Here is a 27,065-nt window from a genome sequence, read left to right on the forward strand (position 1 = left end):
GCTTCATGCTTGGAAAAAGGAAACAAAAGCGCACCGACAAAAGCATGCTGAAGTTGAGTGCAGTGGTAGCCACCAAGGCTACAGCCACAGCTGCGGCTGCTGCACTGGAGGACGACTGCGTCGATCAAGCACATATATACTCCCTCCCCCCAAAAAGACAACTGACAAGGACAAGGCCTCGACGGCAAGACCCAGGATCCAAATACCGTGCCGCGTCCAGGTGTGGTCCAAAAGAAACATGGGCATGGCCACCATACCATGCCGTTCATGCCTGCCTGCCGACGACGAGACAAGTCCACGTTGTCAAAGGGAAAAAACAAATCCCACGTGCAGGCCGCGTATGGCCGGACCGGACCAGCTCCGAATGGCTGGATGATATTACTAGGTCGGTAAGTAAGATCTGGTCGATCCTGGCTGGCCGCCATCAAACGGCCGCCGACTGGCTGATGTTCATCCGCCGATAGGGTAGACCCATCATCTTTTCAGGCGTGTGTAGAAACACTCCCCATTATCAGATGCATGTCGTATCATAGCATGAACTGACAGGTGAGAAAATGCAACCCCCAAGCTTTGACACCCGGCTGTGCGCTTATTGCCTGCGCCTGTTGATCCCATCCTTATACAACAACGCCTGCCGACTTCGAGCTGAGGTTGACGGGCTGCGAACGCTCAGACGTTTGTGCCAGAAATAAAGACATCCTTCAGCGCTTCTGAGGAATTGACTTGATTTCCGCCGCGAAGGGAAAAAAAAAAAAAAAAAAGAGTTGACAGGCAGAGCTAGCTCGCAGTGTTGCATTGGTGATTTTGCCGCAGGCGACTGTGCAAAACAGACGGCTGGATATCCGTATAGCTTCCAGCGTTGCATCCTGCTTGTTCAAGGCAACGGAAAATGCCGCCTCGCCTGTACGCCGAACTGCCAAAATGGAGCCGAGGGAGACGTACGTGTCGTGTACGTAGAAGTGGGCAAACAGTGGGGGAGAGGAAGGGAGGAAGGAAGGAAGAAAAAAGGCCGCCGTTGGAGGAAGAAAAGGATTCCTGGTTAGGTGTGGTTAGATATCGCGAGTTCGGTTCAAGAGCCGCAGGGAGGCATCGCAGAAAGACGCTAGGCAGCACCCGGCAGACAGTTCGTGATAGTGTAGGTGTTCGCCCGACATGCGTGAACTCTTGGGGCTACACTACCCTCCGGAAGGGCAGAACGGGCCGGGTGGCCGTCCCGGGTTCGGGTCCGAGCCAGAACCATAAGCGCCGTGTGGGGCTGATCATCCACACCGTTGCAACTCCAGTGCAAAGTCAACGGCGGTAACGACGACACCTCTTGGTTGCGGACGCCGCCGCCGCATTGTCCGTGCCAAAAGTTGCCGGTGACGACGGGCCTCCGGGAGGAAGAGTGTGAGTGAACCCATTCCGTGCAAAGATTGCCGAGCGCGGTTGGCAGTTCGGTTGGCAATTGGCAGATTGATTGATGAGTCGTCGCTTGCATGTTGGGCTTCCCTTTGGCGCTTGTCCGCGCAAAAAAATAAAGGACAGGTTTGTGTGCTTACAGACGCGGGGAAGCAGACGCAGGCGAGGGAGGAGTCGGACGGAATGTGGGTGGTGGTGGAAAGAAAAGAAGGTCCCCCAAACAATCGCACCCCTCCCCAGGTCCCCTCCCATCCCTGGCCCGTGGGCGTTAAACCGCTTTCGGTTTACCCCAGTCTGCCGACCAACCGCCCTGGTCCTTGTCCGGACAGGGGTGCTAATGCGCAGCCCTATATTAAGTAACGTCATCCCCTTCAGAGTGCGTCTCGACTCGACATGTGTGACACTACTTGCGAGGTGCTCTCCTCCACTGTCAGTTCTTTGATATGTGCTGTGTGGGAGGAGAAAAGGCCGGGCAAATCAGAAAATGTCCGGCTTCCACATCCAGAAGAAGACAGCCCCTTCATCTGCCTCGGCACTTGTCTGCGCATTGGCCTTGTTTTCTCCTCGGCGCTGCTTTCTTCTTTTGATACCTCGTCTGCCGTGATGCCGGGAATAGGTAGGACCTCGTAGTCTGTGTATGATCGATCAGCAGCAAGCGCCGTCAACACCGATGTGGCATACCCGGCCATGGCTATGCAGGTGCTCTGACCTCGGACGAGATGAGGCTCCTCCAGAACGATGCCGTGGAGAGTGAAGATGTCCGTCGAGTGCCATGGTGGCGTTGGTCAAAGGACCTGACAAGCGCTTGGAAGATGCGGCAGAGGGTTCTCACCTAAACCCGATGCATCGCTAGCCCTCCCGGGATCCCATGGCTTGGCCCGTGGTTGCAGATTCAGATACGACGAACAGGGCAACGACGTGTTTGAGGAGGAGGGGTTCGCTGGCCGAATCAGGTCATTTTCTTCCTTCTTATTCACTATGCACATGTGATTGTCCAGGTCCCCAAAAGTTCAAAACTGCCATTATGTAAGTGATAGGGGCTGCTTCCTCACCCTGACAATTACCTTGGTGCCGCTAGGAATCCTGGTTTTCGTTGAGGGCACGATCTGGACTCTGACCCCGGCAGAGAGGGTGCCGATGCATCTACAATGTGACGGCAGCCGTTGTGAAGCAACCCACATGACGTCGAGATATCGAGAAGACTGCATTGGAGGCGCTGTAGAGTGATGAAAGGTCCGGCAGTGGCAGCAGCAGCAGCAGCAGCCGCAGCAACCGCAGCATCGAGTTCATCTGTGTTTTCGAGAACCTTGATGTCAACAAGTAAACAGGACTCGACAGCGTCTACGGACGACGATCCATGTCCTGTCCCGCCAGTCTGGCGGGTTCGGGAAGCCGAGCCTCAGTTAAACGAACCTGGCACTCCAGCCACAATGCCCCACCTACCCAACTTGGGAAGTGTCATCACCGTTGCTCCCCCCGAGAAAAGCAAAGAGAAAAGATGGCAGCAAAAAGAGGAAAAAGCAAAACATGTCCCAGAAGCTGGCCCCCTGTTTTAAACGTTGTAAGAGTCTTGGTATTTTTCCCTGCTCCCTGATTCTGGCTCCCTCTGCCTCTGTTTTGATAAAAACCCAAGGTGAATACGTGCGTACAAATACACAGCAAAAAAGTACAAAAAAAAACGCTGTTTGTTAATAATACAGTACAAGTTGTCAATATACAATGCCAAAAAAAAAGTGCAGAGAATGGAAAAATGCAACGAAGGGGTAATGGAACGAAGCAAAAGCACGGAAAAGCAAAAAAAAAAAAAAAAAGCCCCAAAACCAACCAAAAGCAACAAGAATATGCCTCGCTCCGAGTGGCTCCAAAACAGTCAAACCTCCGGGCTCCGGGATCCTCGACCCTTTTCCAAGTTTTTTCTCTGGAAAGATAGTTTGTGTTTGGCTGAAAGAATTGTTGCGCACCGCAATGTGCGTTGTTGCGTGGAGAATCGACCGTGTCAGAATGAATCGACAGGGGCTCGATGTTTGGGATCTCCCAAGGAATGTTCGCGAGCGAGGACCCCTGGCTCGCATCCATCCCCCGCCGTCCCACCCATCGTGGGTCTGTCCGCAAAGGGAAAGGGGCGGGGGGAGCCGGCGGAAGGGTTACCAAACCACAACGAGTTTGGGGCGAGTCGGGGATGCTGAAACATCGCTGAAATTAAGGTTCAATCGTTATCTCCTGGTCGCGTGGTTGACGATCCTGGAACTCCACCACCGCGCAATTTTTCTTCCGACGTCCGCTCGCTCTCGCCATATGCCTGCTGCTGCTGGTATATCGTTTGATGAGGCGTCTGCTGGTGGTGGTGGTGATGATGCTGTTGCTGTTGCTGTTGTTGCTGGCCGAATTGTCGTGGTTCCGAGGAGACGGCAAATTGGTGCGTCGGAGGTTGGGGGGACTGTGGAGTGTCTGAGAGCAGGGACGAAACCGAGTGTGCTCCGGTTCGCATGGGAGCTGGTTGTGGAGGTGGTGCACGATGCAGCTGCTGCCCTTGCTGAGCCTGGGACGAGCTGGAAGGTTCACTCTCGCGAGCCGAGCTCGCCCCAGACGTGTGCATCGGCGACATTTCTCGCCCCGGCCCAGAGCTCTCTCCACGAAGGCCCCGCCCTCCGGCCCGGTATGATCCCAGGTCACTTCGTTGCCGCGAGTGGCCTCTTCTTCGCCCTGGTGGTGGGTTGGAGAGCGCTGCGCTGTGTTGAAACGGTGGTGAGCGAAGCCGTTGTGCCGTCGATGGTGGAGGAATGGGAGGCTGTGGCCCTGCTGCTTTTCGTTTTCGCGGTGATTCCCCTACTGCGTAAACGAGCTAGTTAGCCCGCGCGAGACCCTTACGAGCGAGATTTTGATTTGGACGAACCTGAGGGCGTGCCGGGTTGATCCGTGCCACTCCGTGTCCCTCCCGCCTGAGTGGTGGGAGGCTGCCAGTGGTGGAAATAAATCGACGGCGACGGCTGGGCGTCCTGGTGCTGCGAGTGAGCAATTCCGGGATGTGAAGCTGTTGCTGGCCCGCCGCCCGGCCCGCCCGGCAGGTTCGTATTGAGATTCGGAAGATTGGATGGTGGCCGACCGGGCATGCTCTGTCCCCGAGGCCTCGTGGGAGACCCTGGATAGCCTGCCATGTACGAGCTGGTTGGCCCCTGTGCCGATCCCGGCGTGGACGGCACTCCCCCAGAGGTTGGATATTGGCCGTATCCCTGTGCTTGCGAGTCTCTTCTTTGGTGTTCTGAGGCAATGGCCCCTGATGGCATCAATGCTGGCGGATGTTGCTGCTGGTGCGGCGGCAGGAATTGCTGTGCCAGTTCCCATGCCTGTGGCGAGAGCGCTCCTCCGCCCATGCCGGCGAACACCACCGGTACTAGCGGAGGGGGAATTCCTCCGTGCAGTGATGTCCTCAGAATTTCGTGCTCCATTTTCCTCTGCTCCAAGCGGAAACTCTCCTGTCGTGTCTTCTCCTCTTCTTGCTTTCTCTTGTCCTCTTCTGCCTTCGCTTTCAACCAGTACTGCATTGACTCCTCATTACCATGCCACGATGGCGGTAGCGGAAGCTGCGTGTAGGACTGGTTTTGCTGCGGTGGCGGCGGGGGAGGCCCCGACACTGGTGGTTGGGAAAGTCCGGATCCTGGAGGTGGCTGAACTGGAGGCAAGGCCGCCGGCGGTGGCAAGCCACGGTGAGGTGCCGACATGGGCTGATGCAACGGACTGCTGTCTCGCGGGTTAGTGAGCGTGGACTTGTAGCTCGAATCCTTATATATCAAGGGGGGAGAAGGTCGTGATGTGCTCGGCGGGGTGGGTAGATCATGGACGGGCCCGTAGCCGTACTGCACAGGCTTAGTGATGGTGAGCATCCTTCATGTGAGGAGTCAATGTGATGGTGGGAAGGGAGGAGAATGCCCAACACGTGGAGCGGGACACAAGAGAAGGAGAAAAGGTAGGGCAGGTGCAGCAGGTAGCGGAAGATATGTCGAAGGAGGGAGGGGAGCATTTGAAGAGACCAATGAGCAGGGGGGAGGGAACAATAAGACGTGGAAATAACCTTTTCAGGAAGAAGCTGGATGTGGCGGCCAGCCAAGTAACGGTAGCAGAGAAGGTAGTAGGCGGGGCGTGGAGTGATGAAACGTCGAAAGTACAGATGCCCGCCCTCATTTGACCACCCGGTGCCGCATAGAAAATATAAGTACTTGCTAAGGTAGGAAAGGGCAAAGACGGCTGATGCTGGTAAGTTCAGGGCAGGAAAGCAACTACACACACTCGAGGCGGAGCTAGAGCGAGCGAGGCGAGGGTCACCCTTGCTCCGTGCCTCTTTGCCCCGTCCCGATCTCCCTCCCCGTCCAAGTGAGCAAGAAGCCGCCGCGCTTGTGGCTCTTTTGGTGGGCAGTTGGATGTGACGAGCCTGTCAGGCAGTGGTGTTCGTGTGTGTATATGGTAAGAGAAGCCAAGTAGGAAACTCTGCTCGGTGAAGTGCTGAGAAAAACAAGGACGGCGAGCGGGACAGAAGGAGAGGGAGGGATAAGACAAGAATTTGTAAACTGTCGACAGTTTACTGTTTAGGCAAGCAGCCGAGCGGGAAACAATGTGGAGCAAGCGGGCGTGCCCTGAGCTATTTCATTTAGAAGCAGCGCGTATCAGAACAGATTGACAGCAGGGTACTCTGGAAACCGAGCATCAAAGTGGTCGCCGAAAGACTCGAGACAGGCAAGCTGTTGAGGAAACAGAGAGCAAAACGCTCAGGGCCAGTCGATGGCGATCAGAACGAGGTGGCCACGGCAAGGAGTCTTGGTCGGAGATGCTGCTGCATAGCATAGCATGGCCGTGAGTACCGGGACAGCCAAGATAATTCCAGGAATCTGGGGAGGGGGCCATTGGGTCTGTGGCCTTCTTCCTGGCATCAATCCTGTCTTGAAGGTCCTGACACCAGGAAACTGTTGTGCGTTGCTGGCCGGGTGGAATGCCCCAAAGGGAGATGGTGCCTGGCCCTGTCAGTGCAGTAGTGCCCACACCACCGGAATCCGTGAGTGACTGACAAGGCTGGCGCTTTGCAGTTGAAGGGGGGCACTGTTTTTAGCATATCAGATGTGCTGGAGCCCTGGCAAGTATCTTGTTACAGAAAGGGCCTGGAGTGAATTTGGACCGTGTGGGTGAGGACGAGTACACAGGGACCAGAGCCCGGGGGGTGGTGTGTTTTGGATTGACGCCAAAGCAGATCCTCAACCAGAACTAGATGGCGAATTGCCCGGATAGGCGAATCAGAACCCTGAGAGGGGGGGGGGGTGTGGATAACGATTCCCGACACCAGGTGCTGGGCGAGCAAGGGTCTTGCGAGCACACAACACCCCGTCATAAACCCCCCTGCGACTCCCGCTACCCATCCCCCACCATCTGACGTTGGCTTTTCTGTCGTGATGCTTCTGCTGGCTGGGCCTGGCTGCTCATCGTCATGGGTGTCAAGGTTGTGAGCTGCCTAAATCGGATGAATATGCTGACGAACAAGGCCTGTGCCAGGATAGGATGGATCCGGACTCTTGAATAAACCGCCTACACTACGCAGACTGGAACGGGCAGCAACCCGGAAAACAGTTTGTACAGTTTCAACAGCCAGCCAAGCCCGGAAGCTCGATGTAACTGATTGGGACACATCTGGTGCTCGGTCAGGGAGGTATCTGACAGCCGAAGCAGGACCGTTGGGTCCGGGTGCAGCTGGGTTGCCCTGGAAGAGATGGCTGATGCCACTGCCAGGCGAGCGAGTTAACCGCGCAGGGTGGGTAGGGCAGTTGGCTGTGCTGCAGGTTAGAAGAATAGGTCAATAATACACGGACACACCATACTGATCCTGCGCGGGGCATAAACTGCAGAATGCCGTGTAGATGTTTGGCGGTCCGATCTCAGCCAGCCTGGCCTGGAGGTCCCAAAAACGCATGACTGGCTCGGACCAGTAACCAGTAAGACGTCGTAGATCGTTGAATGATGAGATCCGGGTTTGGGCGGTGTTGGATTCGTTTTCGTTGCTGACTTGTGTGTCTGTGTGTCTGTGTGTCTGCGTCTTGTGCGGATAGAGATGCGGCCGGCACGATGCGAAGGCTACTGTGATATTCAACGTCGACCTGGAGTGACTCAGGAGACGATGCTGCAGCTTCGGTGTCCCAGTGATCGGAAAAGAAACCTTAAAGCATGAAGACGCTTTGACAGCGCGTGTAATGCACTCAGACTTTTGGGGGCTCAAACCCCCCAAGGAAGGATGGTGGGGGAAACAGTCGATCTCGCGCTTGCAGCCGCTACAGGTACCATGGCATGCAACTCTCGACGGGTGCTCGTGCAGGCCGGACGTGACGGCACAACCTGGAGGACCTGGGAAAAGAGGACCGCGTGGGGAGACAGAAACGACTTCTGCCGGAATCACCAACTTTGTGCCGCGGGGTCCAAGCAGGGCAGCAGGGAAGACGGCGGCCGGGGACCGGAGAACCTATGCGGAGCTTTCAGCATTGAAACCCTACTCACATCATCTGTGGATATCTTAGACCGGAGGATTTGGTCTTAAGAGCGGAGGGATTGGCGAAAATCCCGTGGTTCGTCTTAGGTTTTCCAAAGACACAGAGGGAGGGTCGTATGTCCCTGGCAGGACGAGGCCGGCACTTGGGTATATTCGGACGCGTTAAGACAGCCAGTCCATTGTCCGGGCGAACAGTTGTTCGGATGTGCGTATGATGAACCAGACCTATACTAGGTAGGTAGGCGGAGGTATCCGTCAGCCAAACGTGGCTGCAGTGTTCTCAAACGCGAGGTTTCGAAAACTTCAGTGAGTTGCAGCCACTCAGTTGGCTGGCAGGTGGCTCTCCAGGTGGCATCGGCGGTATCAGTGGCATGGGGGTGGTCCAAGCGCCGGTGCCGAACCACACAGAAGTGCTTCAAAACACAGCAAGTCGCTTCAAGTATGTTTCTAGGAGAACTTTGAGGTGAGCCCTGAGCCCTGAGTGCCCGTGCTGTCGTCGGCGGTAGTTTTACCACGTCGTAGTAGCTGCAAGATACCCGCCGCGCGATGTTGAAAATAGCCACGGAGCCTCTCGAGACAAGAAACACCACGACCGAAGCGAACATCCAAGCTGAGGTCACTTGCAAAGTCCCAGAACGATGTGGGGTAGTAGGTATACCTACCTAACCTTACCTTGGTGTTCCAGGTTAGCAGAGCACAACCCGGAGAAATTCTCATCCAAACATCGGTCACGGTTCCTTGGGTCTGGACCTTGGCTGCGATTATGCGGCGGGTGTCACCAGCAGCGCACCTCACCTCGTACACGACCACCCTTTGTTTTGAGCTTATAGCTATCACCTATCTACCTACTCCTAAGCAGACCAGCTGAATGAAGGTAGGCCCTACGGACGCGCCCTTCCGCAGCCCGGGCAGCCCTTCGACGGATCCAGGAACCCACGAATATAGTGGATATTAAAAAGGTGTGTCAAACCCTCGGCTCCATCTCTCAATCCGTCTCGCTACGCATATGTCGGCCTGCTGGTGGGGTTGGACCTCAGGTCAAGGTGGTTACTGATCCCACATGCAGACTTGCAGCCGGGCAAACCCCCTCTTGATCGACGGAAACACTCGTTTCGTTCTGGCCATCCCTCAGAGGAAACTGTTTTCACATCCAGTCCGGTTTCATCCAACCGTCACCCGCCATTGCGGACTGGTTCTTGATCCAGGGCCTCTCCTTCCTCTGGGAAACTGGCACGCTCTCGTGGCATGTGCTCCGACTGATGATGTGCTTGCCAGTGGCGCATACTGAGGCACCAAGAGGACCCCCCCTAGCGTCTGGATGTGGCACGGTGAGCAGCTTGCAGCAAGCTCCCTGTCTGCACTTGGGCTTGCTTGGAAGCATATGCTGTGTGCTCAGCCATAGAACCACCCTCCCGTCTACCTCTCTTCGGTCATGCTTCCGCTTGGTATAGATTTCAGTCTCCAAGTCCGAAGACGATTAGGTTCGGCAACTGTTGATTGGTGTCTTCGTCTGGAACACAGCCTAGGCAACCGGCCTATGTGTACGTTGACCAGAAAAGACGCTATGCATTGGCCACGAGTTCAGATGGCAACCCACCAACCAAGTTGTTCAGCAAACATGCACAAGACTGCAAGTAAGCCGCCCTGATAGCTGGCTTCCGTCGACCATGTAGCACTCTCGAATGTCGTTTCGGGTTTCTGACTCACGAAATCAGTTCAAAGCATGGATGTATAGGTAACCACAAGCTCCATCTCAACCATCAAGCCACCGGTGGCCCAACACGCCTCGTACTTCGCCAACCGGGAAGCGGCCAAATCCGCTACAACGAGGTGTGGCGCGCTCGGGTCCCAGCAAGGCCCCTTGTTCAGAGAGATTTATATCTTCCCGGTCTGACGATGACCTGAAACAACACCAACTCCTACCCAATGAGCCTTGTTATTTCACGGGCGAGTGAAGCACTTTCAGTGCCATGGGAAGCAATGTCACACCATGTGATCTCCCGTACGGACTCGGTCATATTTGAGACCACTTGTACATATGTGCCGTGGCATCTTGCCGCCCTTGGAGAGCATCATTACCGCCTTCTTCGTTGGGGATCATGTTGCTGATTGACCAAGACAGGATTTGAAGAGTCCAAGTCGAACACAGCACGCACCCGGTCAAGTCAACACCACCCACCACCCAGCCAGTCTGGGCAGGTCAAAGACAAAGTGAGACTCGGCACCAAGTGTGGTCGCCAATCTGTGCACAGCATGCGCAAAGACTTTCGGCAAGTGCTTAGTTCGGGCGAGTTAATGATATTGACTGTTGTCCCGAGTATCACATTCCAGTAGAGCTGCTAATCACGTCGTCAAGCATAGTCAAGTGCTCTTGCCCTCTTCAAATGGACCTGACTTATTCGAGATGTTCTATATGTCATATATTCAGGTCCTGTACACAAGTCTGCACCGGCCCGGCCTGAAATACGACCTTGATCTGAGCCGATCTGGTCTCCGATATGAGGCTCACGGAACTCCTAGATTGTGGCACGCAACACCAAGCTCCGTTTCACACAGCCCACGGCATCCTGCCCGGAGCTGGACACGGGTGGGAGGTCTAGTTTGTGACATTCGTCTGAACATAGAGTTGACAAGCCGGGCGAAGTGTTTAGATACATGCCTGTTTCGCCGTAAGCTGATGCTTTTGCTCCCACACACCCACACGGCCAACGGCTGCCGATATGCCATTGGCTCCCCGCAGAAACTGAGCGCATGGCCCCACCACGTCTGCCGAGCTTCGAGAACGATTGCCTGGAAGTGATAGGCTGGCCGGACTTCCGATGTACGGAGAGACGCGTGTGTAGCACGAGTCTCTCTCTCCACAAGACAGGATAAAAGACGACAGCCCACTGGCTCTTGTCTTGGGGGGGCGCCGAAGAAGTGCAGCAAGCAAAGCTCCGCCCGAGGGACTGGTGGACGTGCCAAGCGCTGCTCAACCGTATTTTCGCGCTCATCCTTCCCGCCTCGTGTTTTGTGGTTGCTTGCTTGGATGGTTTGCGGGTTGCAGCATGAGGGATGGATGGCCAAGTCAATTCTAGAAACCCTGCCGAAAGGACCTCCTCTGAGCAACTAGTACGCCCCCCCCCCTGAACGTCTGCTCCTGGCTGTGGGAATAATGAAATTTTTTGTTGCTGACTCTCGGTTTACCTATTAGGCCACTGCCGGTACTTTGCGCAAGTTTAAACCACCCTTGTTACCCTCGTACCAAGGCGAGTGCGAAGAGGGTGGGTGGTGCAAGGTAGGTATCAAGGTGGTCAAGCATACAACAGCCCCCCCATTTTTTCCGACTTGGGATGTGAGCTATACCACACTGGCTGTAGCGCCAGAACAACGCTCTCCGCCTCCAGTTCTTGTTTCTACCGCATGCCGTTACATTCTGTGGCACGGGTGGTCCCAAGCAATGGGGAAGGGAAGTAGTGTCGTATGTAGGTCAACAACACCTTTGATCACCTGTGACCTCTCTCCTCTCTCCTCAATGAAGCTCTTATTAGGCTCTGGTTGCAATACCACAGATTGGCAAAGTCTGGAACCGATCTGGTTTTAGCAGATAAAACTGGGGTTGCTGATAATCAGGGCTCATATTGATATTAGGAATTCGAACCCGCCACTTTTTCTGTCAATGGGAGCATGGGCTGCCAAGCCGGTACAGACTAGTAGGATGGACGAGGACAGTATAGGCAACAGGGTGTGGCTCACACACTGCACACATCAGCCACTGCCCTGTTTCCTGGCTTGGCGATATTCATGTGTGTCCGTTCGCATTGTTCACTGGGAGGGACCGCAAGGTTGTAGGACCTTCCGAATAGGGACGGCAAGGCGGGTTGCAACTGGACGAGACAAACACATTGAGGACGGAGGGAGAGGAATAAAAGGTGGGGTTGGCTCCGAGGCCTAGCTGGTGGATGGTGTAGGGGTTTGTTGTTGTTGCTGTGGCTGGGGTTTTTTCGTGGCTCTCGTTCAAGGAAGATGTTTGTTCGCTGCTAGCGCTTCAACAGACTAAGGTGGCCCGACTTGGAAAAGCCTACTTCATCCCGGGTTCAGTCGTCGAATACCGGAGAGAGGGGCCCATGAAGAGGCGACAAAAGTACCACTGCCCAATTGCTTCCCCCGTCGTCGTCGTTTCAGCAGAGTAGGTGGGTAGACTGAGACATGGCTACTTTGCTGGTATAGGTGGTAGGTAAATGTAGATAGGTAGATGATAGGTAAGCGGATCTCCGACACGTGTGAGGAGGGAGTGAGGGTTGGGGTTGTGTGACCACGCGTCCTGGATGCAGTGTGGCGAGCGACAGAGGACGAATCAGAGATGGTTCGGGGTTGACGCCTGTGGCTTGGGAAGGGAAGGGGGGGGGTGTACATTTTCTCTGTTGTGAGGAGTTGTCGGAGTGGCTGGATTGGGCTCTATGAGAGGAGATCAGAAGACGATGACAAGAGCCGGGGACTTGTGATGGAGGAAGAAGAACAGAGAGTAAGTTCTAGTTGAGTGATGGTGAGATGAGCTGAGGATGGGTTGTACTGCTGGTTTATTCTCCCGAACCAGAAATAAGCGCTCCCCAAAAAGCGTCAACACATATTCTCACGATAATACCTATCTGGCCATTCGAGCTGACTGAATCTGGCTTGAACTGGACTTTTTCAAGTTCGATGGTTTCTCGACTTATGCGATTTCCTTGCCGTACCTATGCACCACTCACTGCCAAACTCCATACCTAGAAAGTATAAATGCGAGGAATTTTATCTTTAATCTCTTTGGAATCTTGCTACCTTAGGTAAGTAGGTAGATACGTGCTTCCCTCAGCACCATCCCATCAGCTACTCATCGACACTCTTGCCTCCGCGCACCGAACAATTACCAATAGGACCAACCCAAGACACCCCCGGATTCAGGAGAGAAATGACACAGTGACTGTTCTAGAAACACAACAAAGTCTGACAGAAGATGACTTCCAATTTCAACATCAGCTGGCTCAGATAGGACATTGCCGAATACCGCACAAGTCCACACCTGGTGAAGAGGGCATGCAATCAACACATGGGGACCCCCTGACGATGAAGACCTGATGGGGGCTGTGAGGCTTCTCGGTATCTTGACTCCGGAAAGACTTTTGCCCATGATTCGAGACAAATACCTATATGCATTGCGAGGAAGAGTTGGGTGGGAAGGATGAGTGCAGGTCGGGGTTTTATAGGACACCTAGAGTTTGAAGAGCTGTCTTTTACATGCGCTTTGCTAATGACTTTCGAGGTGGCATGTTGTATACAGGTACCTGCAAACCCTGTTTGGAGATTTCTAAACGAGTTTTAACTTAAAGGACCCAGACGATAAACATTCATATTAAAACGAGAAAATAGCATCTAATAACCCGGACTCTAATACAAATAAACCTACCCCAGACCCAACCCAGACCCAACCCAGACCCAACCCAGACTCATCCAAGACGTCACGAGGACAAGACCCAGACTCCGCTTCTTCTAGTAAAATTACGTTGGTAGATGAGGAAGGGTAGAGGGGTAGTTGTCAAGAAGGGAGTGAATGGTATGCTGGGAGATAGGGAGTTGTAATTCCTTTTAGATTTTGGGTTAAGAATTCGGGTTTTATTCTTGTGGGTCTTGGATAAGTTTTTGGATGACCAACAGAGACACAAAGCTGGCCACTTATTCATGGTGCGGGCGTTGAAGCTGCAGTGGGCTTGCCCGCAGCCGGTTATCCAGAGCTTCTAGACCTGGGTGCCACGACGAGGAGGATTGAATTCCACAGCGCCTCCAGCAAAACACGGCCCACGCGAGAGCATGCTCCGGCTTAGGGTTTTGCTCCGTCTTTCGAAAGAGCCAGATAGGCACTGACCATCAAGGAGATCTTTCGTAGCCCGTGTAAGAGCCCGCTTGGGAGTGGGAATGGCGGTAAATCACCACCAAGGTCCTATGTGCCGGCTGCAGAAGGTCTATTAGCAGAGGACTACTGCTGCGCACGACTCGATGAACGATCGTTTTAACAGGAAATAAAAGAAAGGGGAGTTGGCGAGAATATATACACCACTATGCTGCGTCGTAGTCGTCGACTTGAACTGTCCTTTCCCTTCATTCTTCTGATAATTCTCGGCAGTTACTCATCCCGCCTCGGGCTGGTATAAGACAACGACTGTCATCCAACCCAACTACAAACCCCATATCTCAACCTTAACAACTACACCCGAGATATAACCCCCCCAAACCACCCCTCCCTCACCTTCCTCCCACCTCCCCCTTTTCTCACCACATCCCAAAAGTACCAACCCCTCACCACTACTAAACACACAGATATCCCATCAAAACAGAATCCCAATGTTCATATCTCTCTCTTGTTTCCTAATCAACACACACCAAAAACACGCTATAATGCTAGGTACCTACATCCCTTTTCTTTTCCCTTGCCAAATTCCTGCCCGGTTTTTCATTATGAAAGCGATATTTTTCTTTCCACCATGATGATTGATGAGCAAGTAAGTAAGTAAGTAAGTAAGTGAGTAAGTAAGTAAGTGAGTAAGCAAGTAAGTGAGGATGGATGTATAACAACTAAAAGAAGAAAGCGTATAAGAAATGAAACCCTTCCCAACCCCCCCCTTTCTCTTAACTTCTCCTCCCCATCAACACAAACACCAATCATAAATAAAAACCCAAAAAAACCCAAAACCCAAATACACCCTGGGATATCATGCATATAACACACCAAAAAACAAAAACGCATACAGGAAAATAAAAAGGGTTGAACGAATAAAACAAAACATCATGAGATGCCTGTTGTAGAAAAAACTCAAGACAAAGAAAAAAGTTTTACACCAACTATCCCTCCCTCCCTCCCTTGCCTAAACCTGCCCAAAAGCCCAGACAAATAAATACCCTGTCCTAATGATAATCATTGATTCCCAAAAACAAAAAAACCCTCCCATTCCCTTGTTTCGTTGTTGTGTGTTGCCATAATGTAATCGAATAATTCCCTGATAGTAATTCCAACTTGTTCCACTCCCATCCCATCATCCCCTTATTCCCCCCCCCCTCCTTCCTCAAAAAAACTTGGACAGCGCCTGGTTCAAATTAATAAAATCCATCGGCTTCGCCACATAGTCGCTAAACCCAGCCTCCACACACTTTTCCTGCACGTCGCTCATGACATTCGCGCTGAGCGCAATAATCGGCAGCGTCCTGTTCTTGTTGTTTGGGTTCTGGTTTGTTGGAACAAAGCTCCTCCCGGTCCTCTCGTCCTCCATCAGGTGCTGAATTTCCCACGCTCTAATCTCCCTGCAGGCTTGATACCCGTCTTTTCTGGGCATGTGGAGGTCGCACTGTTCAGTGGTTAGTGATGGGAAAAAAATAAAAAAGTGACGAGACAAGAAGACATACCAGAATCAACGAATAATACCCTCTCCCCCTCCCAAACACCATATCAGTGCACTCGACCCCATCCGCCGCCAGTTCCACCTCCACTCCAACCCTCTTCAGATACTTTGACAAGACCTTTTGATTAACCGGGTTATCCTCCACCAGCAGCACCTTGTACCCCTTGTTGCCCATGCGCCTTTCCATATCAACGTAGCTCTGTCGTTGAAATTCTACCAACTGCTGTGCCGTCGAGCGGTTCCGATCAATACTCAGATCGCGCTCCTTGCCCGGGTCGAAAATCACGGCAAACCTCGACGGTTTGACTGGCTTGTAGATATAGGTCACCTTGCCGTCGGAGAGCATGTCGTCATACTTTGTGCCCGCTACCTGCTTGATGACTGCCTGTCGCTGGACCGAGTCCGAAAGAATAAGAATGCTGGTCTTGCCCAGCATGCTCGATCCCGAAATCCTGTCCATCAGACTGATAATATCTTCAGGCGTGGGCAGGTTGACAACAATGTGCGTGAAATTCACCGACTCCTCACCACCGATCAAGCCGCGGGCCTCATCCACAGATGATACCGCAACGATCTGATGGGGGACGTCCTTGGGCAGCGTCTGCTCAATGTGCTTGGTAGTCGCCTCCCGGCTGTGCGTTTGAGGGCAGATGATCAAGATAGAGTACAAGGGCGGGCGATAGTTGGCCACAACACTTGGCCGTTTCGAGTCCAGGGGTATCGGGGTAGTACCTGGAGATATCCGGTGGGCCGGCATCTCCAACTTCATCTGCGACAGGTCCTGCCCGCTAGCTCGAGCAGCTTCACTGAAACGAGCCAGTCCGCTGACAGAAGATAGCGACGACCTCTCGGTAGTTTGAGTCCGACCAGAGGCTCCGGAAAGCTCCGAGCTACCACTAGAAGCCATGGTCGGTGACCTGTATGCCGAGTCTGTCGTCTGCGGGCTGATGGCCTGCACATGCTGGAAGGAATCCCGCACGGCAGACTCTGTCGAGCTTACGCTAACCTCCCGCATGAGCCCAGGTGTCGGTTGAGGAACCGCCGAGCCATCGGGATGGTCCGTGTCAGTCGGCAGCCCAAATCTCGCCGTGAACGTAAACGTGGACCCCTTGCCAGGCACGGCCGTGCCGTTCATGGTGCCACCATGCAGCTCAGCCAGCTGGCGCGAAATGACCAGCCCGAGTCCGCTTCCGCCGTGCTGTCTAGTGCTGCTTCCATCGATCTGACTGAAGGGCTTGAAGATCAGCTCAGCCTCCTGCTCGGTAAAGCCCCTGCCCGTGTCAATCACAGAAAACTCCAGCATAATCTCAGCTTCCCCGAGCTCGACACCCTCAGGGACGATGACTTTACACCGACTGAAAACCTCCCCCTGACTGGTGAATTTGATAGCATTGCCGATGACATTGAGCAGGACCTGGCGGATACGGACCTTGTCTCCCTTGACCCACGCCGGAACGTCCTCTTCCACAACATAGTTGAGTTCCAGACGCTTCGCAATGGCCATGGTCGACACCAGCTCATTCACATCCTCGATCAGCGACCGGGTGTGGAACCACTCAAAGTTCAACTTCATCATCCCCGCATCCACCTTGGACAGGTCCAAAATGTCGTTGATAATCATCAGCAAGCTGTTGGCGCTGGTCTGGATCGTGTTGGTGTAATCGCGCTGCTCTTCGTTCAGTGTCGTGTCCTGCAAAAAGCTGACCATGCCGGATATGCCGATGAGAGGCGTCCTGATCTCGTGAGACATGTTGCTGAGGAAGCGACTCTTTGAGTCCATAGCCTCCTTCAGCTTCGTCTCGAGCAGTTTCAAGTCGTTGATGTCCGTGGCCGACCCAAAGAAGGAACTGACACCATTACCAAAGTCGACGTTATCGATCTCAACACAGCGTACGAGATGCCACCGGTACTCGCCGCTCTTAGAGCGCAACCGTATCTCGGTGGTGTACGAGAGCCGCCCGCTGCTGTCGGTCGAAACGCGAATCACGCCCTTCCTGGCAAGCTCGGTAAGATTGGCAGTCGAGAGCTCGTAGACCGAACCGCTGCTCGAGCTGTTATGTCGGGACAGCGCCTGGTGGATGCCGCGAATGTTGGCATCGGGGGCGGTGCTCGAGGGCCTTGTCGATTTGGCAGACTTGATAGACATCCTGTCAATCGAGATAGAGTGCGCGTGGCCTTTGTTCTCATTTTTGAAAAGAGGACTTGGTGACCTCTCCGGGGGGATTTGGCACTTTGCAAGATCGTCAGGATGAACAAAGTCCATGAAGCCAAGACCCAGGACATCCTCAAACGTTTGGCCTGTGTAGGACAGCCACTGTTCGTTGGCGAAGGTGATCCCCTCGTCTTCGGTGGCGGTAAAGATGATCTGGGGAATTAGGTTGGCGAGCAGTCGATGCTTGGCTTCCGACACTTCGATTTCCTCTTGACGCGCAGCCCGGAGCTCCGCAATGTGTTGATCGTGAATGTCCATGTAGGAGCCCAGGAACTGCATGATGACACCTCTCTTGTCCTTGGAGGCGACAGCCCTGGCGTAGAACCACCGATAGGCACCGTCAAACCGCCGGATGCGCACTGTTCTCGAAAACTGCTCACCTGTCCTTACTGACTGGCTCCAGAACTTGAGATACTCGTCCCGGTCGTCAGGGTGTATGCTCCCCCAGGGATCGGCCGCTAGATCGCCAGATGTTTGGCCCCGATACGAAAGGAACCTGCTGTTGACCCAGACTATTTCACCTGTTTGCGGGAGAGCGACAAAGACGTGAGCCGGTAAAGAGTCCAAGATGAGACCTTTTAGCTTGTCCGACGGCGGTGTCATCTCGCCCTGGGACAACGACCCGGCCCTCGAAGGTGCTGCTACCGAGCCAGAGCCTCTGCTAATGGTGGAGCTCGGAGGAAGAGATTGAAAAGTAGCCGCAAAATCGGCACCGTACGAGTGAAGCTGGGTATGGGGACGGGCTGCCCCTGGAGTCCCAGGAAACTGTTGTTTCTTATCCCCCACCCCCGCACTGATTTTCTCATTGGAGGAATCCTTGAGCTCTTTGGCACCCGGCCTCCTGGATTCTTCCGAGCTTCGACGGGCACCATCGATCACCTCAGGCTGTCCTGGGCTGAGCAAAGCTGCATCTTGTTTGCCCCCCGACAGCCTCGATGACGATCTTCTCTCAGCCTCTCTCGAGTCCCGTGTGGGACGCTGAGTCCCAGCTCCCATTTTCGATACCGAGCTAAAGTAGCTGTCTGCGTTCACTGGGGCAGGGCTGGCAGTAGGTCCACCCCTCAACAATCCCATTGCCGTTGGCTCCCACCCGGGAGTTCCTGCTGGTGAGCCAGCCGTACTACGAGAAGGCCCAGAGTAGTCACTTGGACTGGTGATACTGCCGGCCAACGAACCTCTAGTTGCGTCCTCGGCATACGCCAGTGAAGCGAGGGCAGTCGGGTCGGCAAGTGGTCTTCCATCTGGACCCAGAGCGCCAAAGCCTGCGGTTTGTGGCCGCCTCTTTTGCAGCCCATTCAGTTCAATCTCGAGGTTCGTGTAGTGACGACACAAGGAGAAGGATGTGGCGAGATGGGGGGCGAGATGGTCGAGAGAGTGGCGAAAATTGGAAGGATACGGGATGATGGGGCTCAGAATCGATAGGATTGCGATTGGCGCGTGTTTCTCCTTGGGAGGTCTTTCCGGTGAGGAATTGGGAATCGCAGAAGCATCCCCGGATCTGTTCCGCGCGGATATCTTCTGCTCCATAAGAGAAGGATCAAGCTTGAAAGTCGGATTCGGTTTGGATAGGAGCACGTGCGTCAGGGGAATGTGCAGCACAGTCCATGAGTTATCCATCCCGATCGCTTCGGGCGGCCTTATGTCCGTATAATCCACAGGAGCAGAGGCAGGATTGAAAGAGTCCTCGTCCACCATGGCGTCGGTGAAGAACGGGTTCTCATTAGGATCAGCCCGCACCGCAGGCGAGGGGGCTGGGGACTGCGACCAGGGTGATGGTGGAGTTTGCTCATATTCCTCGTAGCGTGGGTTGGCTGCTTTTGGCCTGTCTTCATCCATCCGGGACCCAGCACCAGACCCCTTCTTGTCCAACCCGACTTTGGGAGCTCTGTTCATGGCTGGCGAGAAGGTGGTGGCGCTACTGAGAAGCGACGAAAGCTTGGAGGCAGAATCAGACCGAGGCCTTCTCCCGGATTTGCGGGTACCCTCGGGGGATTTTGGCCGGGCGGGTGTTTTGGGCTCTGGCACTTTGTACTCTGCTGACCCTGGAGCAAGATAGGGGTAGTTCCTCGTGAGCGCTACAACCCGGCCACGCTCTAATACCCGCATTACCCCATTGTGATCGATCAACGGGTCGGCCTCGTAGTCAAGCGCTTGCAGGACATTCAAGATTTTGCCATTCCCCTTTCTCGGCGCTGTAATGGGCGCCTCCCAGCTTGGAATATCCTGTTGCTGTTGTTCCTCCAATGCATCGTGTTCCTCCAGAGCCTGCCGGTTCAGAGCAGTGGTGTTGTGGTCGTCAAGATCGTCATGAACTTCGAGTGTGGGAGCCGCATGACTTGTTTTGCTCCTAGAAAGAAAATGAGGTCGTCGAGAGGCAGGCTGGGGCGCTCGTTCGTTGGCCGCAGTGCGTGCTTCCTTTCTGTCCTCGTACGAAGTGTAGGAATGCCTGCTTTGCAACCCCGGGCGGGCCGGCGGCTGCTGCTGTTGTGTCGGTGACTCTGGAGGATGGGAAAGGCCTTCGGAAAGATCGTCGACACTGCTCGGCATAAGACTCGACCCCTTGGCGAGATAACCCAGGCTTAAAACATCCTCCCTGTGAGCATTGTAAGTCGCCTTTTGGCCCCATGGAACGTTTTCAATATCGGTTGAATCTGCTGGAACAGCCAGTGTGACCCTTTCAGCCTTGTACACATCAACCATGATCTGCACCACCGTGTTCCACCACGCATCCAGTCCCGGTTCCGCGGCAAGCATCAATGTAAGGTCATAAAGGTTAGGACTTGGGAACTCATACTGCTCTTCCGTAGACTGGGAATATCCTGGGGGCAGAAACGTGGTGGCCGACGCCGGGGTGGATGGGTTCGAAAGAAAGCTGTCCTGGCCTTTGAAGATATCAAAACCATGCTGGGGACCTTTGGGCGGCACGGTTGGCGAGAGCGTCGTGAACGGCCGGTGTATCGATGGTGGTATCATACTTGGAGGAGCCATGCGAGGAAAGGGATAGGAAGGCGTGCCGGCCACCGGGCCGGGTGTATATCCTCCTCGAACAGTATTACCGGACTCGGTAGACGATGTCAGGGTGGCGTCTGAGCCGGACGAATGGAACATTGCTGGTGGTGAGATCTCCTCCTGAATAGGAGAGACGCGAACGGGTCCAGGCATGGCGAGAGCCTCACCTCTCGAAGGAGCCTCTCGTCTCTCGATATGTCGAGCTAGATTTTCCCGGTACTCGTCCAACTTCCGCTGAGCGTCCCTCGGCTCCGCCTGACCACCGAGCTTTCCTGCCCTACCCTGCTTAACCTGTGCAGGACCAATCTCATTTCTTGGCGTGGTGTCGTTATCGCGCGGCCTGGGTGGACTGGTTGGTGATACTCCTTGTTGTGTTTCGTCCACTCGGTCATATCTCTCCTTGAACTTTAACGCTTTGTTTCCCAGGTTCTGAGAAAGCGGATCAGGGGTGGCAGATGGCTGGAACCCTCTGCTGCTCCCCAGATCCCCCGTCATTTGTTGTTGTAGTTTTGCAATCAGCGACACAGTGCCACGCAAGATTGTACCACCATTACTATCGTCAGCTTCACTGGAATCAGCAACACCACTCCTGGTCACAGCAGTCTCTTCAGCAGTAGCGACACCCGTGATATCTGGTGGGATTGTCGTCGTAGTCGTTGTGGGAGGATTCGACCTTGTCCTCTTCAGCTCAGCCGCCTTCTTGGATCGTCGTGAGGCAGATTTTACCTTGGCTTGTCGTGGTTTGTGACCTCTCCTTCGCATTCCCTCATTCAGGCTGATGATGCGGTTGCCTCCTGGGAGCTAAAAAATCCCAGCAGTGACGTCGATGGTAGTATAGGCGGCCGCGCAGGTTCGGGTCGGCAGTCGTGCATGCATCCGCTGTGGGAGCCCTCGACGAGATAAAAGAGCAACCTTCCTTTCTCCTCCCCTAGCACATCAAAAACATGAGACGAAAATGGGCCACAAGTGAAGTCAAAGCAATGGCTGGGCTGCGTGTGATGATGGATGGGTCTGAGCAGAGGCTGAAACGGGCGGCGGTTGTCCTGGTCTGGTCTGTCTGGGGAATTAGACTGGCAAAAACCTTGGAAGGGGGGATCGTGGTGTCGGGTGCGAGAGAGAGAGAGAGAGAGTGTGTGTGTGTGTGTGTGTTGTGTGTGTGATGACTGAGTTTGGTTTGGTTTGGTTTGGTGTGTGCGTGTGCGTAGAGGTGGGTGGAATTCGAAATTGGGAATCAGGAAGCGCGCGTCGCCCGGTGGGTGGGTTTAGAAGTTGGCAGCAAACACCCCAGTGGCCCGAAAGGGGACTATGACGTTATGCTGCTGGTCAAGGCGGCGGCGACATGCGAGACAACGCGAACCCTTGCGAGACGCCCTGACTGCCGGGACTGACAGATTGATGACCTCTCCGATACAGATTACACTACGTATCTTACCGATAACTACACTTGCCCTTTGGATACGAACTGAGTGCCTCTGGCTTTTCTCTCAACAACTGATGCCTTTTCACAAGATATGGAGGCAGTGAGTGGGAGCATTGGGTCGGGTTGCACATCACATTTATTAAAGCTGGCCGGTGGGTAACAGGGCCCTCGCAGGGAGGATGGCGCTTCGTGCCTTGCTTTCACTTGCTCGGTGCCACTGCCCCATGTCGCTTCCTCGGCCAGGTGTCCGCTGCCGCCGTGGTTATGTATATGGGGGTCCTCTCCCCCCCCCCCTCCCCCCAACCCCTCTCTCCCTCCCATCCGATGGACGGGATGCCAGATTGACTCGATCAGGGTCCAATAATGCATTGACAAGACGTGGCTGAGGGGTCCTGTACAATGAGCTGGCCAGACTACTGGGACCAATCTGACAAAGTGAGGCCATTTCGGCCTCCAGAGGCTGCAAGAAATACGCGCGCTCGGGGATACGATTGGACAGGTGTCGAGGTCGATAATGTCGCTTCCAGCGGAATTTGGCATTTCAGCTGGCATTTTCTGGGGAAACTAGGACGAACGCAGCAGCAAGCATAGCACAACAGCACAACAGCGCACAGCAAAGGGTACAGCACACATTACTCCGTACACCACAGCAAACGGCACAAGTCACTCTTACAGGAAGGAAGGAAGGCTTCTGCAGATTGCAGTTCCGTCCCGTCGGCGACCATGGCTTGCTCCCCGATCCTACGCAGTACAAAGTACGCAGTTACGCACCCCACCTCGCATGCCCCCTCCCTCAATCCCACCGCCTCGAGTCGATATCCCGGAGCTTCCATATTGGGCCGACTCCCCGGCTCTCACAAGCTTTAAAAAGGTACAAAAGATCGACTGAACTATGCAAGGAATCATCGAACCAAATCGTGATCGCAATCGTCGATGGTGCTTGACAAGTGGCGGCACGGACGGTTATGACCGAGTGACCCAAAACCCAAAATCCCCCGGTCCCGTACCTTCTCCAAGATGGGAAAATTTCTTTTGGGCTGATTTGATCCCGCTGACGACCCATGGAAGATTTCCATATCGGATCCCCCAGTGGAACATTACGTCAACGGCGCCAGGGATAACCGATGAGAGGGCGGGGCAACCATGCGCTGCAAGGGCACGGCCGGCCTGATTCGTCGGTTTGGGTACAAGCCTCACACCGTGCTGAGACACGTCTTTCGCACAGTCCTGCAGTTGTGCCTGACCACATCCTCACTTTTTTATATTTCAGAAAACCTCGCTGCCTCGTTCGCAGGAAAATCGGCAGCCCGGCAGCCTCAGCGGGCGTTTTGATCCGGGAGATTTCTTGGCCATCTCCCGATCGATTGGAACCACCGATCTGATGACCGACGTCGGGGAATGCTTACATAGTGACGGGTGGTGGTGTGAGGTGGTGGTGGTGAAGAATTTTGCAATATATCAACACAGCCTCACGTGGACAGGACCATGATCCGACAATTCGTCATCATCATATCCATGCCGAACCATGGAGACCTGCGTCGACGACCTCTAATGAACCAGCATGTCTGGTACCGGTGAGGTTGTGATTAAAAAAGTCTCTCATTCAAAATAAAAACTAGGAAAATCCATCGGTCATTTTCCTGGCCGGTGGGGGCCAAGACCCGTTGGTGCTGCGCTGCACTATCTACCGGCCGGACTTGAGCCGGATAATTCTAACAGAGCCGGAGGTGTGGGTCGCCTTTCTGGCAGCGCCCGCAGCCGATAGGCCCCACTATTTTCGGAACCATATTTTACGTTTCCATTGGTCACGTCAGTTTCATGCTGCCCCACTGAATCTGCGAGGCTGCTGCGGGTTCCTGAGCTTCTCAAGTAACCTTCGACAGCCTCGCCGTCCTATCTCCAACTGCTCAACATACAAATTTATCACGAACCCCACGATGGCCGACTCCGACGACGAATATGTCGGGGACCTCTCTGGTGACGATGCCGGAGTCGACAGCGTCTACGGTACACGATCGAAAGATGGCGGAAAAGGAAAAGGTGGCCAGAAGGGCAAGGGAACCCGCAAAGCAGCCTGGGAAGAAGTCCACCGAGCCTGGGACGAGGTTGCCATTGCCGAAGATGGCAGCATCACAGTGGCCGAGTTGATCGAGGCCGAGAAACGCCGGCGGTTGATGCGGGATACCACACCGATCCAGCGTGGAATAATACGGCACATGGTGTTGGTGTTGGACATGAGCATCGCGATGGCAGAGAAGGACCTGCTTCCGAACCGCTTCGCCCTCACCTTCTCCTACGCTATGGAATTTGTGAACACATTCTTTCAGCAGAATCCAATCAGTCAGCTGGGGATCATCGGGATGCGCGATGGTATTGCCGTCAGGATCAGCGACATGAGTGGGAACCCAGTCGAGCACATTGAGAAGCTGAGGCAGTGGGCGCTTAAGGACCCTATTGGGAACCCAAGTCTTCAAAATGCCCTCGAAATGTGTCGAGGTCACTTATAGTAAACTGCCCCCCCCCCCTCACCTCTTTGTCTGGTTTATGACAACCACAGCTGACCATTCATTCCCTTCCTCACAGCCACACCCCCTCCCACGGCACCCGCGAAGTCCTCATCATCTACGGCGCCCTCCTCTCCTCGGACCCAGGCGACATCTCCGACACCATCACCTCCCTCATTGCCGACCGCATCCGCGTCTCCATCATCGGCCTCGCCGCCCAGGTAGCCATCTGCGCCGAGCTCTGCGCCCGCACAAACGACAACGACGACTCCCAATACCGCATCGCCCTCCACGAGCAGCACTTTCGCGAGCTCTTCCTCGCCGCCACGACACCCCCCGTCACCCACGAGGCAGAGCAATCAAACGCCTCCCTCCTCATGATGGGCTTCCCCTCCCGCTCCCTCGCATCAAAAGATTTTGTCTCCCTCTGCGCCTGCCACAACAAACCAACAAGAGAAGGGTACACCTGCACGAGGTGTAGAATCAAAGTCTGCCGGTTACCCGCGTCTTGTCCCGTTTGCGGACTGACGCTGATATTGTCCATTCACCTGGCGAGATCGTATCACCACCTTTTTCCCCTCAAATCATGGGTGGCGGTTCCGTGGACAGAAGCAAAGAAGTCGGTGGCGTGTTTTTCCTGCCAGACGCCCTTCCCGCCTGTCCCGAAGGCTGCGCCGCCAAAGATCAAGTTGAAGGTGAAGGAGTCTTCCGGTGTTGGGGGGCAGACAGCAGCCAATATCGCCAAGGCAAAAGGCAGAGGGGAGGTGCCTGCAAAGACGAATACTGTAACGGCACCGACGCCAGGGTTGTTGCCAGAGGCGATCAAGGCCGGGGTGAGCGAGAGCGGGAGGTATAAATGTCCAGTGTGTGAGGAGCATTTTTGCATTGATTGCGATATTTATGCCCACGAGACGATTCATAATTGTCCGGGGTGTTTGGCGAGGCTGGTGAAGAGTCAGCAGCAACAACAGGAGGAAGTAGTAGGGGCAGGGGAGGCGATGGAGGTGGATTCATGATTATTAACAGGACATTGAACTGAGAGCGTCAAACGGGCATAAATGGTAATTAGCGATTTGTTTATATTGGTTTTTGAAACGGCGTATCTGGTGGTTATTGAAAACAGGACAACAAAGCTATGGGGTCGGGTTAGCGAGTGAAGATGGGAGTTTGGAGACTCATGCAGGGATCAAAAGCAGAGATACTAATCATCATGAACTGAAGTGAGAATGATGGGTATCTGATGCTCATGTGGTCATCAACAGGGTGATATATAACTCGCAGATATGTAACTTCCTCAACCATCCAGCCGACCGTAACTCCAACGCCATTCATCCATGCAAGGCGTTTTGCGCGCGTGCATATCAAGGCCAAAAATCAACCCTACCCAGAAAACGCCATTCTATAAGAGTCTGCCCCCGTTCAAGCAGCAACCGCCTCCCTCCTCTCAGCAACCGGTTTCTTGACCCCCTCCTGCCTCTGCTCTCCAGCAGGCAACTCCGTCCCCGGCACATCAGGCAACTCCCCCTCCACCACCACCCTACTAGGAGTCTCCTCCTTCTTCTTCTTTGGTTCTCCCAACTCCCTCTCCAACGCAGCCAACTCCTCCTCCACCTCCTCCTCATCCTGGACACTGATCCTGCCCCCCAACATCTCGCTCACCTCCCTCTGGTACTCGACCTCCTCCGCCGTCTCCCCCATCAGTTTTTCCACCTTGTCGATCCCGCCCATCTCGGCGTGGATTTCTTTGAGGACTTTTGTCCCCTGCTGCAACCCAAAGACGACGTCTTTTTGGATGAGTGCGAATTCTACAGAAGATACCAATTTTTCTAGCTGCTCGAGTTGCTGGTCGGTTTTGGCGAGGAGGGATTCTTGGTATTTCTTTCGGCGGAGGGCGAGGAGGGCGCGGGGACGGTTGTTTTGGGCGAGGAGGGCGCGGGCGATTTCGGTTTCCCGGGAGGTGAGAAGGGTTATGCGGCGTTGGTATTGGTGGAGGCGATCGCGTTGGAGTTTGAGGTCGTAGATTGCTCTGCGGGGGAGGGTTAGCGAGTAGATGCGGGAGCGGGAGGGGGTGGAGGGGACGTACTGGTCTTGGGCTGTTATCTTGCTCGAGTTGCCGCCCATTGTGTCTACTATGGAGGTGTGTGAGGGGGTTAGAAGAGGCTATAGTGATGGCGGCAATTATAGGCGGAAAAGGGCTGCCCAGCAGCGATTGAAACTATCGAAGTGTGTTGTGCTCAAGAATCAAGAATGCGATACTAAACAACGAATGCGGTTGCTTGGTTGCGTGCGCTCTGGAGGTGAGACGTCACTGGCGATTGCTTATCAGCGGCGATCAAGTCTGGGGTACAGAGGAGTCGGCTCTTGGCAGCGAGATGGCAGCTCGTGGAGGTAGGGATTGAGGTGCTTGAGACTACACTAACGTCTTGTCGCTATGTGTCAAAACTAGAAAGCGAGTTCAACAGCTTGTTTACAATAAACTAATGCCAAACATAGACGCGATGAGGTAAAGCTCAAATGTACATGGTGACTTTGCAGAGGAGGGAAGGCTTATCGATAACGTCGTCAACCCGTGTGGCTCAGGTGGGTCGCA

The 27,065-nt window shown here is 54.3% G+C and overlaps 5 protein-coding genes across 5 annotated transcripts; 1 reads left to right on the forward strand and 4 right to left on the reverse strand.

Moving 5' to 3' along the window:
* Nucleotides 1-1,666: 1,666 nt before the first annotated feature.
* Nucleotides 1,667-6,615, reverse strand: QC762_308870 (uncharacterized protein). Its single transcript, XM_062889181.1, has 2 exons — nt 4,295-6,615; nt 1,667-4,230 (listed from the first exon to the last, which is right to left on the reverse strand). The coding sequence occupies exons 1-2, from the start codon at nt 5,280-5,282 to the stop codon at nt 3,608-3,610; spliced, it is 1,611 nt and encodes a 536-aa protein (XP_062745138.1). The 5' UTR covers nt 5,283-6,615; the 3' UTR covers nt 1,667-3,607.
* Nucleotides 6,616-13,562: 6,947 nt separating this feature from the next.
* Nucleotides 13,563-21,313, reverse strand: QC762_308880 (uncharacterized protein; the record flags this gene model as incomplete). The annotated part of the gene is made up of 2 exons (XM_062889182.1): nt 13,563-15,276; nt 15,335-21,313. The coding sequence occupies 2 exons, from the start codon at nt 21,311-21,313 to the stop codon at nt 14,998-15,000; spliced, it is 6,258 nt and encodes a 2,085-aa protein (XP_062745139.1). The 3' UTR covers nt 13,563-14,997.
* QC762_308890 (uncharacterized protein) lies at nt 21,070-25,797 on the forward strand. Its single transcript, XM_062889183.1, has 2 exons — nt 21,070-24,477; nt 24,555-25,797. Exons 1-2 carry the CDS (start codon nt 23,909-23,911, stop codon nt 25,489-25,491), a joined length of 1,506 nt encoding a protein of 501 aa, XP_062745140.1. The 5' UTR covers nt 21,070-23,908; the 3' UTR covers nt 25,492-25,797.
* Nucleotides 21,875-22,102, reverse strand: QC762_0057580 (uncharacterized protein; the record flags this gene model as incomplete). The annotated part of the gene is made up of 2 exons (XM_062883564.1): nt 21,875-21,935; nt 21,984-22,102. The coding sequence occupies 2 exons, from the start codon at nt 22,100-22,102 to the stop codon at nt 21,875-21,877; spliced, it is 180 nt and encodes a 59-aa protein (XP_062745141.1).
* VPS20 (Vacuolar protein sorting-associated protein 20) lies at nt 25,714-27,015 on the reverse strand. Its single transcript, XM_062889184.1, has 2 exons — nt 26,559-27,015; nt 25,714-26,501 (listed from the first exon to the last, which is right to left on the reverse strand). The coding sequence occupies exons 1-2, from the start codon at nt 26,594-26,596 to the stop codon at nt 25,895-25,897; spliced, it is 645 nt and encodes a 214-aa protein (XP_062745142.1). The 5' UTR covers nt 26,597-27,015; the 3' UTR covers nt 25,714-25,894.
* Nucleotides 27,016-27,065: the final 50 nt, after the last annotated feature.

The sequence above is a fragment of the Podospora pseudocomata genome, chromosome 3 (assembly GCF_035222375.1).
Source record: "Podospora pseudocomata strain CBS 415.72m chromosome 3, whole genome shotgun sequence".
In the NCBI taxonomy this organism is placed as follows: domain Eukaryota; kingdom Fungi; phylum Ascomycota; class Sordariomycetes; order Sordariales; family Podosporaceae; genus Podospora; species Podospora pseudocomata.